The 16,938-nt window shown below is 44.7% G+C and overlaps 1 protein-coding gene across 6 annotated transcripts in view; it reads left to right on the top strand.

The window, feature by feature from the left end:
• Positions 1 to 568: 568 nt before the first annotated feature.
• SEPTIN11 (septin 11) overlaps positions 569 to 16,938 on the top strand; it is a 202,435-nt gene continuing 186,065 nt past the window's right edge. For all 6 annotated transcript variants that reach the window (XR_003856416.1, XM_029599794.1, XM_029599779.1 and 3 more), the window contains exon 1: positions 569 to 710. Coding sequence is in view for 5 of the 6 variants with exons in the window: in XM_029599794.1 (XP_029455654.1) it covers positions 684 to 710 (27 nt within the window). In the remaining variant the exon portion in view is untranslated. The remainder of the gene's footprint in view (positions 711 to 16,938) is intronic.

Raw genomic sequence — 16,938 nt, 5'->3', positions numbered from 1 at the left:
TTTTTTGCAGCGTTTTCTGGTTGGTACCATAGGAGAGCATGCAAATATAATATGCATGTTGTGGTTTTTTTTGCCTCAGCAGACTGTACTTTTGAATGTTCTTTTTCATTGAAAAATTATTATAAATGCACAATTTAATTGTGTGTGTCTGTAAAGGATGTAGGGGTGGCATGTGTGCAAGGCTGTAATGTTTGCCTAGGGTGCCTAATACCCTTCTCTATCAATGGGCTCTGGGGTGCAGGAGGAAGCTGGGCTTCATTTGACGGGCCGGGACAGACACTGAATGGGAAGGGGTGGGGGAAGCAGCACAGTAATTTGTTTTGCACAGGGCAGGAAAAAAAAAGCCAGCACGGGCCCTGACCCTGATGGCATTCATTCAAAGTGTGCCTATCGCGTCCGAGCGGGACCGTCTCCGGTGCCTCCTCCGGCCGCCCCACCCCCGATCACATGCTTTGAAATAGAGCAGGGTCTCCCTCCGTATCCCGCCCTGGGTTTTTGAAGGCGAGCTGGGGAGCTCCTCCTCCGGCAGAGGGAGGTGGCCCGTGTTGCTATAATAAGAGTGCGGAGGGGCTGGAGCCGGGGAGAGCGCGGGGAAGGACTTGGGGGGCTGGGGCAGGCAGCGGAGCGGCTCCTTCTTGATTTGTCCTATTTGGTTTTTTCCTCCCCTCTCATTTTGCGCGGTGATGGCTGTGGCAGTGGATCGGCAATCGGTGAGTATCCGGCTCTCCTCCCAGCTCGCACGCGGGCGCGGGGTTTATCTGTTACTCCCCCGGCAATGAGTGAAGGGCGGCGTGGATGGTGGTTCCCAGCCCCTGCCAGGGATTGTAGAAAGGGGAGCTAAAGAATGTCTTGTGCGTCTTTTTTTTTTTAAAATAATTTGTGGCTCCCTTTTTTTTTGCTTTTTCTTTCTGCGGTGTTCGTTGCATGGATCCCGTTATAAGTGGGAGGAGAGAAAGGCAGAACCTAATTTCTGCCAAGGTGACTATATAGCTTGCTGAATCTGAGCTGGAGAAAGAAAACCAATGTAACCTAATACAAGTGATCTTAAGACTGCGGTCGTGGTTTAGTGTCTCTTTTCTCTCTCTCTCTCTCTCTTGGCACTGAATCGGTTTTGTGCGTGTGTGTATATCTGGGGTTGGAGAGAAGGCGGCAGCCGAAATGCAGTATACGTGTGTGTGTGTGTGTGTGTGTGTGTGTGTGCGCCTTGGTGGGAAAGCATGGAGACTTGTGCTGAATATCTGATCGTCTTTAACGAGCGGCATCCGGCTGATGGGGAAGGCAGCAGGAACTTACGAAATGATCTCTCCAGCTTCGGACCCCCAAAATAGTAGAGCTCAGCCCCCACCCCCCGTTTGGCAGAAGGGTGCCTGGGGGATGCCTCTGCAAGGCACTTCTCCGGTTGAAGGGTGCGGTTCTGGAATTGGAGGGGTTTATTGCCTGATCGTGACAGCTGTTTGCGCCCCCCCCCCCAATTTTCAGCTCTGGCCCGGAGGAAGGAAGCCGGTACGGCAGCTTTCCCTACTTGCTCGCCGCTTCCCGTGTCTGGTTGCTTTTTTTATTGTATGTTTGTGAGATTTGAACGCGCCCGGGATACTGGTGAATGGGGGGGGGGCTTCGCCCCTCTCTTGGTTTCTCTTAGTTTTCCTTTCTCCAGCTCCCCCTTCACATTGGACAAACAGTCCTGCTTTTCCTGTGCAGTGTGATAAGTGGGTGGGAGAGCCATGGAAGAAGCTGACAGTGACATGCAAATTATCACTCTTCTTCTGCACTGGAACCTTGTTACCGATTTAGATGGGTTTTGGTGGTGGGGGGTTTTTTTTTGTTTGTTTAGTTTCCTGAAGGATGAAAAAAATAACATTGTGGGGATGACTCATTTGAGTAGTTTGGCATCTATTGCTTCTCCACAACAATTTCCCCCAGAAAACGTTCAGCTGGTGGGCTCCTAAGGCAAACTGCCCACCCTTGCCTCTCTGGATCCTTTTGTGCCAGTGTGTCTAGTGAGGTTTCCAGGGTCTGGAAATTGCCAAACGCTGAAGCCGTTCTCAGGATGATTCATCTCCGGGGAGATTGTGGAGCTTTGAGTTGTAGGCTGCCTGATGAGAGATCTGAGTCTCTGTACTCCTCTAATAAAGCTGCCTTGGCCACCCTTAAGTGGTGCAAGGGCACCTAACACCGCCCTTGCCTTTGGCTGCCCTTCCCTAGTTTTATGTGACATAAAAGGGCCCAACTTCTAGCAGTTGGCACCCCTGTGGTGAGGGACAATTGGTAGGTGGGATACAGTCCAAAGGGGAAGTAGGGCAATTAACCTACCAGGACCCGCAGGTAAAGGGTGGGAGAGATGCTAAATGTGATAAATGATCCAGGTCAGGGGAGGGCAGGCAGGAAGGCAAGAGGGTTGTTTGGGGTTTTTTTAAAACATCCCACCACACCCACAATCCCAGTTCACTAGGCAGCAGCCCAGGGACTAGGGATAGGATTTTGCCACATCGAAAGGGTGGCAACACCAGCCAAAAAGGTATCCAATAAAATGGATGCATTCAGGTGCCCTTGGGTAGAGGGCACCTGGGCTGGGGAGGGTATTTAGTGTTGGCCCATTTCAAACAGCCTCCAAGTAGGTAAGTACAATATAAAACAAAAATAAATAACTTGGGCTGGGATCCTGCTGGTCTGGGGATGTGGTGAAATAATACAATAAATGGTAGGGATGGGATGGCTCAGCACTGCAAGGCTGTCCCGTTTCCTAAACATCTTGCACCACGAGGGGGCAAAGAGGCAGATACTAATGTTGACACAGAAAAACATACATAACACAAGCCTCTTTGGAGGAGAGTGCTGTATTAGCATAGGTTTTCTGGGTTTTGGTTAAGAAACTTCTTTAGTTGAGTTAAGCTGTGGCCTATATGTTTCACTGCTTTAGTTCTGTTTCAGTATCAGAATTAATGTTTAGGTTATGTTGGCATTAATAAACTTTTTGGATCTGAAACAGATGCCCCAGTATTTATTTGGGGTGGGGGTGGTTGGAGTGGGAGGATGAGTGGTGCAGTGTGCCTGTATTTATGTATTTTATGGCCAATTGCTGTATTGGGAGTAGTAGGAGAGGAAAACTTTATTATAGCATAAGAATATAGACTGGGAGTAATAATTTTCTTTGATCCTGTTGGCAAAGATCTACAATCCTAAACCAAAGAATTGGGTTGTTCCTCCTGAAAACGAAGGAAAGCGCACCTCCTCACCTTAAGCAGTTTTCCCCCTTGGCCATGGCAAGGAATGACATTTTGCATTTCTCTAGCGCGGTGTGGCATGCTGCGTTAACCACGAGCTATGTGAATTTCTGTTTCTTGGAGCAATCCGGTGCCATCGGTGATATGGTCGTAGTGTAAAACTGGGTGCCAACAATGAGGTAGCTGCATCTCTCCTTCCTTGGGATAGAAAGTTACAAGATGAAGTGCAACAGTGTTCACAGGTGAATGGGAAATTGTAAATAATGTGGTCACATTAGGGAGCTGCAGCCACCCTTCCTAGCTTGGCTCCTGGGGCTGAGGAACTGCTGCTGGCTCCAGTCCTGCCCCCCCACTTGCAGATAGAGGAGGACTAAAGGGCTGCTGCCTCTTTGATGTAGTCTGGAGGGGGTTGTTGAAGGAATGGTGAATAAAACGGAAAATGTCATAATGCCTCTGTATCGCTCCATGGTGAGACCGCACATTGAATACTGTGTACAGTTCTGGTCACCGCATTTAAAAAAAGATATAATTGTGATGGAGAAGGTACAGAGAAGGGCTACCAAAATGATAAGGGGAATGGAACAACTCCCCTATGAGGAAAGACTAAAGAGGTTAGGACTTTTTAGCTTGGAGAAGACACAGCTGAGGGGGGGATATGATAGAGGTGTTTAAAATCATGAGAAGTCTAGAACGGGTAGATGTGAATCGGTTATTTACTCTTTCGGATAATGGAAAGACTAGGGGGCACTCCATGAAGTTAGCATGGGGCACATTTAAAACTAATCGGAGAAAGTTCTTTTTTACTCAACGCACAATTAAACTCTGGAATTTGTTGCCAGAGGATGTGGTTAGTGCAGTTAGTACAGCTGTGTTTAAAAAAGGATTGGATAAGTTCTTGGAGGAGAAGTCCATTACCTGCTATTAAGTTCACTTAGAGAATAGCCACTGCCATTAGCAATGGTTACATGGAATAGACTTAGTTTTTGGGTACTTGCCAGGTTCTTATGGCCTGGATTGGCCACTGTTGGAGACAGGATGCTGGGCTTGATGGACCCTTGGTCTGACCCAGTATGGCATGTTCTTATGTTCTTACTCCCTCATGCAGCCCAGCCACAGGAGAGCAGGGCTGATGGCATGACTAAATCCTGCTGCCAGCACCTCCTCTACCCTCCTGATTCAGAAGACTGATCTGTAATCTGAACAGCAAGAGAAGGTGCCCAGCCTCCAGTGCTAGTCTGCTGCTGGTTGAGGGAGGTGGGGGAGGGATGGATAGTGAGGGAGAGACAGGCCCTGAGGGGGAGGAGAGCATGGTTACTCAGGTATTGGGTCTTGGGGGGGGGGGGGGGGACAGGCAGAGGGCTGTGTCTGCGGGACCGATGGGAGGATAGTAAAAGCTCAGAATAGGGAGAGCTGAAGAGTGGGAAGAGGTTGGGGGGGGATGTGACTTCTGATATATAATTTATTTTTTTTTTTTTATTTTGCACAGTACAAGAGGAAATGCATTTCTGTTTCTAATTCTCAAGTGTTGTATTGCTTGCGGAGTCTGTCGTCTTGGGGGTTTCCAGTTCAGTTTGTTTGCATGTTTCTATTTCTGATCTCTGGTCACTTATTCTGTGTACATGACACAGATATGGTATTTATTCTGCTTGCATATAGTTTCTGTGAAGGGATCTATAGCACTCTGGCTTGTGGTGTGTTTGTTTTTTTTTTTGTTTTTGTTTTTCTTGTTGTTGGTGTTCTAGGACCTATTGTAACTGGCAATGTGGCCTTTTCATATTTAGGGTTGTTGCACTTTGAGCCCTGGGAATTAATGCTCTTATAATAAGGTATGTTTGCTATATAGATAGATTTTTTTTGTTTTTTTGTAGGGTTTTATTTTTCACAAAGCGCCAGTGGTAGAGGGAGTTTGTGTGACTGAGCTGACACAAGAATTTACATCCCCCCCCCCCTTTTTTTTTTTTTTTTGATTGGTTAATTGTAGGGGGAATCCTGACCTCTTCCTTCTGCTTTGCACCCATTACTGCATAGAACTAGAGATGCAGGACTTATGTGGGGGTGGGGGGTCCTGTCTGGACCCCAGATTTCATTGATTGTCTTTGACCTTCCAGGTGGGGAGCGGGTCATGAAGGCACAGACAGGTGAAACAAACCTAAAATTGTCACTAGTAGAAAGCGGGGGTGGAGGGATCGTGCCAGGAGGTGGAGAAGAAGGAGCAAGAGAAATCCCTGAAGAGGATCCAGGCAGTGGTGCAAATGAAACTAGTGTCTTTCTCAGGGGAAGGGTTGTCAATTTAGGTTTATGCATAATTTGGCCTGGGGCCGGCTCTGCATGGCCCTCTTTTGTGTCCTGGATCTTGGGGCATTGCCTGGCATGTGTCCTCATCTTTGCTTGTTATAACTGGTTTAATACTGGTATTTTCATATGGAAGTACCAAAATAAGTCTAAGGGTTCAGCCACTCTAGGGTGTGTGCCTGTCTGTCTCAAACCTTCGGGATGTTTGTAGCATGAGCATAAAATTATTGTGGTATGCCACAGCCGGCCAGTGGTGAATTTTATTTTTATGACACCACATCAGCCCCTGTGTGTAACAGGAAAGGGTCATCCAAACTGCCAGTTGGGATTCTAGCAGCTAACTTGAAGTCAAGGCAGACTTGATTGTGTCCTATTAAATTAAGGACCCTATGTACTATATATTTTTCCTTATAGATTTAAAATGGGAGGATCTGGTTCTGATAATAGTTTGCTACGGAAAATCTGTTGCTTTTTAGTAAACCACTTGAGGGGAAAATGTTTTTAGTTCAACGTCCGGTATGATGCAGTGTACTTCTTCTCTCAGTCCTGCTGACGTTGTGCTTGGTCAATCAGCAGGAACGTTCACTTTTCTAATGCACGGTGTAGCAGTCCAGTGGCAGAATTTGATACTGAATAAACTGATACCTATTAGTGCTGTCTGCCCTTACCATTTGAGTCAATTTCTTACTTACTACCTGCAGTCTTCAAAATGTTATGAATTTATTAATTTTAGCTCAGTTTTTACTTGTGGCTTTGTCACTGTGTCTCTTCTGTTTCTTTTAAAAAATCTGATTGAATAAGATGTGTTCCTGTATGGGTCATAGCCATCCCTGCCTTCCAAGAAAGAATATTCTTTACATCTGCTGTCTCTATTATTGTATTTGTGCTCTTCGGACCTGATACGGCTGGCAGAGGTTTCTGCTGGTACAGTACAGCAACACCTTGGTTTAGTTGACTCTAAAGTGATGGATGTGGTTACATAAGAACTTTAAAAAAAAATGCCAGTTTCTCTTGTATAAAATAATTCAAAACCAAAAAAGACACAATCTTGATTTTTGTATTTGAATGCTCAAGTTCAGTGGCACAGCATCCAAATGTGGGTTCCAAAGTGACTTTTTAAAATTGTGCCGTGGCCAGGAAGATACATTTAGTAAGTACTGATAACCATGGGGGCCGGTGTAATAAAACACACGCTAAAATCAGAGTTAAATTTTAGCAAGGGTTTTACTTGTTAAAAACAGGGGCTCATGCAGGAAGTAGTAAGCTAATGGGATGCAAATCGAGCAGGAGTTTAAACAAAAAAAAAACTTGCTAAATAGGGGGGGAAGTGCACTCAAATGTGAGTCCACCTGAAAAATCTGTACTAATGCAGAAAAGTGCTTTAAAACAGAAGTAAGAGGAGGTTCTTGAAGTTGGAAGGCGTATGACCAACATAACCTTGTATGCAAGTTTTTGGCATTGGGCATCCCAACCTGGTCCTGTATCTCACATACAGGGCATGCCAAGTGAAATCAAAGGGTAAGCTCTCAAGGGAGGGCACTACAGCAGAACAGCATTTGCTGTAGTACTGGGCATCTCTAATGGCTGTAGTTGCCTGTTTCAGATGGCTTACTCTCTGCTTTCACTTGCATGTGAGATTGTGCCCCAGTTGGGATGCCTGGTGCCAGACTTGCATGAAGGGCTCACAGTCCTTCCATCTTCAAGCACCCCTTCCTTACTCCTGTGTGTTTAACTCCTTTGCCTAAAGTTAATTCACATTTCTGGTAGCCATAATTTTCTTTTACTGTGTCCATGTGGTAGGGTCTAGCTTTTTCTACCACACTGGGCACAGCAATGGAATGACTTTGGCCACCAGAAATGAGTCTTCTCCACACCAGACCAAAGAAATTACATTTCCAGCATAAGTTCCCCGGGGCTTGCACCTACTGAGAAACAAAACACAAGCTCTCCGGGGACGGCGGTTTCAGCAGAATAGGAAGCGATTTGGTGTTGTGCATCCTGACTTTGGCATACTGTTCAGCTGCAGATGCCCGCCTCAAATAACTTATGCTGGAAATGTAAATCCTTCCTGAGTCTGAGATGAAAGACCGCATTGGCCAACACTAATGAGTTTACTCCACCTCAGACCCAGGAGTTAAATTTCCAATGTAAGCTCTCTGAGGCAGGCAAGTTTTCTTTGTCTTCCTGTACAGCTGGACAGTGAGTGCACAGTGCTAGAGTGTGACCTATTCGGCTATTGGTGTCCACCAAAACAGCCTATGCTTTGTTCATCTAGCTGTAAGTGCCTTCCACAGACAGCATATATATTTTTTCTTTTACTTGTCATTCCTTGTTTAAAATGGCCTTGAATGAGAGAATGTGCCCACAAGTTGGGATGCACAGCACCAGCCTCACATGCGATGCCATTTTGGCAAGGCACAACGAGAAAAATCAAAGCCTAAGTTCCCTAGGGCGGGCACCTTCAGCTGAACAGTATGGCCCTCAGCGCTCCGCATCCGACTTTGGCATTCTGTTTAGCTTTTAGGTATCCCCTCCCCAACCCCCAGAGTTTTTACCTCTAACTGTAGGAGCCAGTACATTGACGTCATCTGTCGTTCCTTGCCAAAATGGCCTTGGATGTAAGAATTCTCTCTGGAGAGAGTACCTACAGCCGGCTGAACAAAGTGTAAGCTCCCTGGGATGGGTATCTACGGTCGTGTGCCAGTGTCAGGATATACAGTGCGGTGTGCTCACCCAGATTGCTTGAAATGGAAACTTAAACTCCTGGGTCCAAGGTGGAGTAAACTCAGCTTTCTGGTGACCATAGTTAGTCTGGTAGAAGCAGCTAGACGGTACCACATTGGGCACAGCCATAGTATAACATGGCCACCAGAAATGAGTATAGATTTACGCCTGATCTGATCCAGGAATTAAAGGGTTTTTTTTAGCGGACACACCTCCCTATATTGCGTGAGGAATAACTAATGCCTTCTTTTACAAGGGATTTGCATGCACCCATACTAATCTTAGCATTGGCTTTAACTCCTGGTTTAGCACATATTTTTTAAACTTTAACTCTGGTTTTTAATGGGGGTTTTAGTGCACATTTTTCTGTGGTACGTTAAGGATTAAAAACCTGCACTAACATTAGCGCCTTGTTACATCTGCCCCATGTAAGTTAAGAATTCCAGCAACTAGAATGGGGTTCGTGTATATTGGTATCCCTAAAGCATCTTGTGATACAGGAGCTCCAGACTGAAGTAAGGAGAGCAGTAGAAGTCTGTGCCGAAATTCAGGTCAGTGGTTTGTGTGGCGAGTTTTTTGTTCTTTTAACCAGCACATAAAGTTAACTCCTGATGCCACAAACAAATGGTATGCTAATCCACTGGGAGTTAAAACACGCAAACCAGAGTTCAGTCTTTTGCATAAGCTGAGTTCACATTTGAACTCCAGCAGGAAAAATGAGTTTCTCAGAATCGTGATTTTATGCACAAAAACTGAGCACTTTTTTTTTTTTTTAGTGCATAGAAATTTTTTTTCCTGCACATAAAGCAGGATTTTTATGTACAAATCATGTTTTCCGTACATAAAATGTCAACTACCTGTCCCATTAGTCAATGGGTAGAAGCTAGAGTAACATTAGCCCTGGAAACCCTACTCCACCTCAGACTAGGAATTAAGTTTCCAGTACTAAAAACAAAAAAAAAAAAGCCACGAGAAAGCCAGCACACCTCTCCTCATTGGGGGTGTAGTAGCTAATGCCATCATTAGCATGGGATTTTGCATGAGAGGGCACTAACTTGTTTGCATTGTTTGTACCTTTTTTTTTTTTTTTTTTTCTGTGCACAAACTTTCTTGCTGGATTGGTAGTACATTTTGCTCACAACTTGTGCACACAACCTTGGGTTAAATTGTATGCTGAGCCTATTCCTCTATCAGACTTTGGAAAAAGTATTTCTTCAGGAGGATGTTCGTAGGCAAGCAATTTTGAAGCTCTCTAAAGCTATAGTGAGCAGGTTTATAGTTCAGGATCCGCCTCTGGCCTGTGTATCATGATGGCAAGGAATGGCAGCGGATTTGGAAAAGAGTACATAAGTCTATATGCCAACGGAGTGTGGCACTGAACTTAAGACTCTGCTGGCAGAGATGGAGTCCAGCGGGCTCGTACTTTCATATGTGGTGGTACTGCACCATGTATGGCAGTTTGGCACAAACAGATCTGTGACATTGCGCTAATTGAGAAATTGACATATGTGCCGAAACATAATTTAACAATGTGAAAAAAATTTTGGGGTAAGTTTTGGGAGTACTGGGATAAGAGTTTGATGTAATGGGCTAGGCATATGGAGCGATACAGTGTGCAAATAGGTGTTTTGCTGGTGGAGCAATGGGGGGCATGGGTCAATGAGTCTAGATCAGCGATTCTCAATCGGTGTCTCACGACACACCAGTGTGTTGCCAAGCAGTGGCGGGTGTGTCGCGTGCTACTGGTCTCCTGCTGCTCTTCCTTCACCGAGCGAGAGACAAATCTTCCACTGCTGCCCTTGCCACCCGGGCTATCAGCACGTTCAAGCCTGGATGGGAACGGCAGCAGTGTTAGTGGAGGCTGGCGGCTGGGCCTTTTTTTTTTTTTTTTCTTCCCGCATCTGCCCCCCTGGCCCAGAACAGGAAGTGATGTGCAGTGGGGTGCGCAGGAAGAAGAAAGAGCCATGCCACATGGAAAAGTAGCGGCTGCAGCATTGGGCTCGGAGCAAAATCAGAAGCAGGCAGAAATCTGCACAGGAGACAGCAGAATTAGCCTCCCATGGCCGATGGGATTCTTCTTTCTTGGCCTGCGGGGGCTAGAGGAGGAGGCTGCTGCAGCTACCATTTGTGCTGGGGGGGGGCAGGAAGTGAGAGAGAGAGAGACAAGCCTGTCTGTGAGAGAATGAAGGTGTGATTGAGAACATTTGATTGAGATCTATGCATGTGTGTGATTGAGAGAAACTGGTCAGAGAGGTGACGTGTGTGTATATAGGAGAGACAATGGAAGTGACTGGTCAGGGAGATGACTGGAGTGTGAGAGAGAAAGTGATTATGGGAATGAGAAGCCTGTGCATGTGGCGAGAGCTAGCATAGGAATGAGAAAACCTGGGTGTGTGTGACACAGCATGGAAGTAGGAAGCCTGTGTGTGTGCGCATGAGAGAGAGAGACTGGTCGGGAAATGATTGGTGTGTGAAAGACAGAAACTGGTCATGGGTGTGTGACTGGTATGTGTGTGTGTGTTTGAGACAGAGAAGACTGGTTGTGGGCCCTAAGGAAGAGGACCATGAGTATAGAGCTTAGCCACTACTGCTGTTGCTGCTTCTGGTGTGTGCTATGGCCTGCATGGAAGAGGAGTAGGAGAGCTGCTGGAGGGGGTTAGTAAAGGTGGCTTTTTAAGTTTATTTTTTCTTGATTGACTGCCATTTTAATTACTGAATATTATGTGATGTGTCTGCTGTTTTGAAATATTTTATTGGTGTTTGGAGAATTTAATTTTGAGTTTTTAATTGTTGGATATTATTCTGTTCATAGTTGTTAAACATTTATTCTGCTTATTAGTATAGTTACCGTATTTTCCGGCGTATAAGACGACTGGGCATATAAGACGACCCCCCCCCCTTTTTTTTACACACATTTTTAAGAAAAAAAAATAATTTTACACTCAAACAGGAGCAACCCTATCTATGAAAGGGCAACACTACAAATACCGTATATCAGGCCCTAAAAACCAATACACCTCTTATTAGGAAAACAGAACTAGCAAGCAGCTAGAGATCCCCACACAGAAATAATTGTAAAACTATACTAATAAGCAGAATAAATGTTTCAAAACAGCTATGAACAGAATAACATCCAACAATTAAACTCATAAAAACTATTAAACATTCTCCAAACACCAATAAAATATTTCAAAAAAGCAGACACATCACATAATATTAAATAATTAAAATGGCAGTCAATCAAGAAAAATAAACTTAAAAAGCCACCTTTAATTACCCCCTCCAGCAGCTCTCCTATTCCTCTTCCTCTTCCTTAGGGCCCATGTCTTTCACACACACACACTATACCAGTTTCTGTCTCTCACACACCAATCATTTCCCAAACAGTCTTTGACACACACACCAGACACCTTCCCGAACAGTTTCTCTCATGCCATACACACACACAGGCTTCCCACTCCCGTGTTCTGCTTACCGTACATATACGGGCTTCTCACTCTCAATATCACTTTCTCTGTCTCACACACACACACCAGTCTCTCTCTCATTTCCATGCTCGCTCTCCACGTGCACAGGCTTCTCATTCCCTGAATCACATTCTTTCTCTCACATTCACACACACCAGTCTTTCTCTCACACACACCGTCACCTTATCAACCAGTCTCTGTCTCATGCACATACACACAGCCCTCCCACTCCCATGCTCTCTCTCACATAATCAGGCTTCTTACTCCCATGCTTTCTCACATACCCAGATTTCTCACTTCCCTGCTTTTTCTCTCTCTCACACTCACATACACATCAGTCATCTCTCTGAGCAGTCACTTTCATTGTCTCTCACATACACACACACATGAGCTCTCTGACCAGTTTCTCTCAATCACACACATGCTCTCAATCAAATGCATTCTCTCACTTACACACAGGCTGGCTGGCTGCTTCTCTCTCTCTCTCTCACTCACTTCCTGTCCCCTCCCCCGCCCCCGAGCACAAATGGTAGCTGCTGCAGCCTCCTCCTCCAGCCCCCGCAGGCCAAGAAAGAAGAATCCCATCGGCCATGGGAGGCTCATGCTGCTGTCTCCTTTACCTATTATCAGCTGCTTCGATTGCTCGGGGGCCGATGCTGCTGTCGCCGCTGCTATTTTTTCATGCGGCACGGCTTTCTCCTTTCCGCGCACCGCGTATCACTTCCTGTTCCGGTACAGAGGGGGAGGGGGCGGGAAGAAGAAAAGGCCAGCCGCGGATGCTACAGCTTTTTTTTTTTTTTTTTGCACCGCTGCCGTTCCCGCAGGGCTTGAACATGCTGATAGCCCAGCGGCAATGGCAGCAGGGAAGGAAGAGCAGCGGGAGAGACCGGGAGCATGCGACACACCTGCCGGTGCTTGGCGACACACTGGTGAGAAACGATACCCGGCGTATAAGATGACCCCCGACTTCTGAGAAGATTTTCAGGGGTTAAAAAGTCGTCTTATACACCGGAAAATACGGTATACAATTATTTCTGTGTTTGTATCTATAGCTGCTTGCTAGTTCTGTTTTCCTAATAAGAGGTGTATTGGTGTTTAGGGCCTGATTTAATATTTGTAGTGTTGCCTTTTCATAGGTAGGGTTGTTACTGTTTGAGTGCATTCCATAATACAGGTGTAACTGTGTGCGGATTAGTTGATGTGCATTACTGCAGATCCTGGGAGTATATTAGGTTGGTTCTGTGTATGTGACTGAGGTGAGGTATTTTACTAACATTTGTATCAGTCTGGTTTGTTTGTATTTTCTCAAGAGGACATGCATTGGTGGTAAACTGCTGTCTTTTCATAAGTAGGGCTATTGAGCCTGGTAGTTGGAGTTTGTGTTGCTGTTACTGAGATGACACTAGAACCAAATATCTTTTTTTGTAAGGTGAGTTGTACAGGGAATGTCATAATTCTGCTTTACATCCATAATTGTGGGTCAGGGGTGTTCCTGTGGATGCAAACTGTACTTTCACATTTAGCCCTATGATGGTCACATGTACAGTGTGTCACGTATGTGAGAACCATCTGTCAGGTGTGTCCCAACAGAAAAAAGGTTGAGAACCAGTGGTCTAGATGTTCTACTTCAGAGTGATTGGAATTATTGTGGTTATATTGATGACTGCTGTGGTTCAGAATTTGGAATGTGTACTCTTGCCTGTGTGGTGGTATTGTGCACCTCTTGTTACATTTTTTTTCAAACTGTTATGCTGTGCCAAGCACACTTTTTATTATATTAGCCTTTGTGTGCGGTAAGTTCTGGCTTCTGGTCAGAAAAAATTTGGCATATGAGAACACATGTAGAGTGGTAAAGAGATTGTCATTTCTAGTCAGCTGTGTATTAAGAAACAGAAGGTCAACAATCCTGCTCTGTTATGGAAAAAAAGGCAGAACAGGTTCCAACTCTTCAACTTGGAAAGGATATGAAAGAGGTTTATAAAATCATGATGGGATTAAATAGCGAAGCTATTTACTCTTTCAGACAACACTAGAACTAGTGGATGCACCATGAAACTAACAAGTCGTACAGGGGTCAGCATACTGTGGCATGGCAGCGACTGCGCAGCACTGAATAGAACTGAGTGGAAACTCTCTGGCTGCTGGCTCTGCTATTGATGCATCAAGCAGGCAGCTTCCTATGGGGTTGTGATGCTCCCCTCCCTCCCATGCAGACAGCAGGAGTTGCGTTTTAAACAAACATCATTTCCTATTGCCATGGAGCCAGTCTTGCAGTTTTACTGTTTTATTAGTATTGCACACCATTTTTAAAATCTGTTAAATCAAAATAAATATCATTACTATTATCACAAGACCAGCCCTGCTGCAGCAGGAAATATGTTTAAACGTGACTCTTGCTGCCACCACCCCATGATTTGGCAGGGTGCCACAAAGCCCCACCTGCTGCCAGCGGACCCCATCTTGCTGGTGGCTGAAGAGGCCCAGGCATCCCGAGTGTATGGATGAGCCTGTGTGTGTGGGTGCACACAGTCCGTGTGTCCCCCCCCCCCCCCAACTAATATGACTGCCTCAGGGTGACTGGAAATAAAATGTTCTTAGATATGGAGAGCAATTTTGTTTTTTAATCCTTAACAGTTGTAATTTATTGGGTGTTTGATGCTTTGAAATTGTATTGCTGATTTGGAAAATTAAAAAAATTGCAGGTTTTTAATTATTGAATACTATTGTCAGCCATTTTGAAATATTCTTATTAATATGGTTTTACTGCTAGTTTTATTTACTGTTATGTCTTTATGTTAATTTTGTTTTGAGGCATGGTAATGTTTGGGTTTTTTTGGTTTTTTTTTCTGTTGCACTGCATACAGAATTTGACTTCTTGCGGTTTGCAGTTAAGTTCTTGTCTGCATATTTCTGTTTATACTTTTATATGGTCACTTTATTTTGTATGTGGTGCGGTTCTGCATGTATGACTGAGGTGAGGTGTTCTGCTAGCATGTAGTTTCTGTGTAGGGATGGCAGCCTGGCCTGTTCCTTTTTCCTAAAAGGGGGTGTGCTGGCAAGGAGGGTGGAAGAAGTGCAGCTTTGAACACTCTGGTTCCTCACTAGCATTTCACTCTGTTTTTAAACTAGTTTAATTTGGTAGACTGTAGACATATGAATATTAAATGTCTCGTATACCACTTTTTGAATGTTCATAATTTAGTGGTATTTTCTTCGTATACCTTTTTGTTGCACCTTTACGCAAAGAAAAACATAGCTTCAATCATTTTTATGTAACTCTTGAATATTAACTGAAAATCAGTGTCCAATTAATAACAGTTGCATGAAAGGAAGAAGAACATAAGGCTTGTGACTTGGCCACTATTGGAAACAGGTTTCTGGGCTTGACGGACCCTTGGATGGACCCAGTATGACAAGTACCTGGCAGGATCCCAAGGGGTAGGTAGATTCCAAGCTGCTTATCCCAAGAATAAGCAGAGGATTTTTGCAACTCTCCCTTAATAAGGGCTAATGGACTCTTCCTCCAGGAATTTGTCCAGAGGATGTGGTGAAAGCTATACTAATAGCTTTCACCACATCCTCTGGCAACGAATTCCAGAGACTAATTATGCGTTGAGTAAAAAATCTTCTCTTACTAGTTTTAAATGTATTACCCAGTAACTTCATTGTCTGTCCCCTGGTGCTTGTACTTTTTCAAAAGAGTAAACTTATTTACATGTACTGACAGGTTTGTGGCACTCGAGGACCAGCGTTACCCACTCCCGATTTTAAAATCTTGACACACCAGTTCAAAAAGGTTGTCTACCCCTGAAGTAATACTTTCCCAATTTATTTTAAGTATTTTGGAGAAACAAATTTGAGACTGTTCAATGCACAATCAAGCTGTGGAATTTGTTGCCAGAGGATGTGGGCAAGGTGACTACCATAGCTGGCCCTTTTTTTTTTTTTTTTTAAGGGGGTTTGGACAAGTTCCTGGAGGAAAAGCCTTTAAAAACAATCACCTGTGCCTGGGAGTGAGCAACAAGAAAGTGAAACTGCTTTTTGGGACCCTAAAGTTATGGGTTGGCCACTGTCTTAGACAGGATGCTGGACCTGATGTGCCACTCTGGGCCAGACCAGAAGGTCCATTCTGTGTTAACAACATTGCTGCAGCTGTGTGAACTGATCCTAGAAATATTACTTCCTGTTTTGCTGGTATATGGAGGCTCTTCATGTTTTGTTTCAGCAACTTGTATAATTATTTCTGGCATGTGAAGTGTGCCTTTTTTTTTTTTTTTTTTGTAATGGTTGAAATGCATGCTGCTTTTAAACACAAATTTCCAAACTGTTTTAAGAAATACGAATTCCAGAGACTAATTATGCGTTGAGTAAAACCGATGCGATGTGCGAACGGTCATCGGTATAGAAGAGACTTTAAATAATAAAATAGCGAGCAGTATCGTAGCAGAGAGAGAAGTATACGAGTGGAATAGCCCTAATTATGAAATGTAAAGATTTATAATCTGCCTTATACTTTGTTCAAGATGGAGATACATAATAGCATACTTGCTTTTCCTCCTGCCATTACATTTAGGATTTCCCTGTGCCTCAGCTGCTGGAGAAAGAGGGCACACCCTTTTTATAACATCACACTTGGTCATAAAAGGGGATGTAGTCATAGGCTCTTGCCAGTAGTCTGTCTCCTGCAGACAAAAGTAGACTTGATTCATCAGAATCTCCAAGAGTTGGGGTGCGGCCTGGCCTGGTAGAGCCTACTAAGCTCCTGGGGCAACAACCTCTCTAGTTGCTTTCGCTAGTGCAGCTGCCTCTTAGGTAGCCCCCCCTGGTTACAAGCACCTAGGTGAAAATTCCTCTAAGAGTACCCCCCCCCCACCCCCATTCCTTATACAGTGGAGGATCCTCAGGGACCTGGCCTTACTTAAAAAAAAAAAATAAATAAAATAAAAACCCAGATATAGGGACTTGAGGCTTCTCTCTCTCTTTCTGCCTCTCTATTCTGGTTCCTTCCCCTCAGGGTTCTTGGCTTTGTCTGCACTGGAGGTTTTGGGGGAGGAAAAAGCCTTTCTTCCTTAAAAAAAAAAAAAAAAAGCTAGAGGAAACCAGCAGACTCTGCTGCAAGCAGCTGTTGTGGTATTGCTGCCTGCTGCAGGCCTATGTTCTCTGGAGGTGTTTGAGTAGCAAGGGGAACATAGAGGGAGGACATCATGGATTATACCACACTCCTTTGTCATGAG

The sequence above is a fragment of the Rhinatrema bivittatum genome, chromosome 1 (genome assembly GCF_901001135.1).
Source record: "Rhinatrema bivittatum chromosome 1, aRhiBiv1.1, whole genome shotgun sequence".
NCBI classification, from domain to species: Eukaryota; Metazoa; Chordata; class Amphibia; order Gymnophiona; family Rhinatrematidae; genus Rhinatrema; species Rhinatrema bivittatum.
The sequence above is the reverse complement of the archived record's forward strand: the minus strand, read 5'-3'. Positions and strand labels throughout refer to the sequence as shown.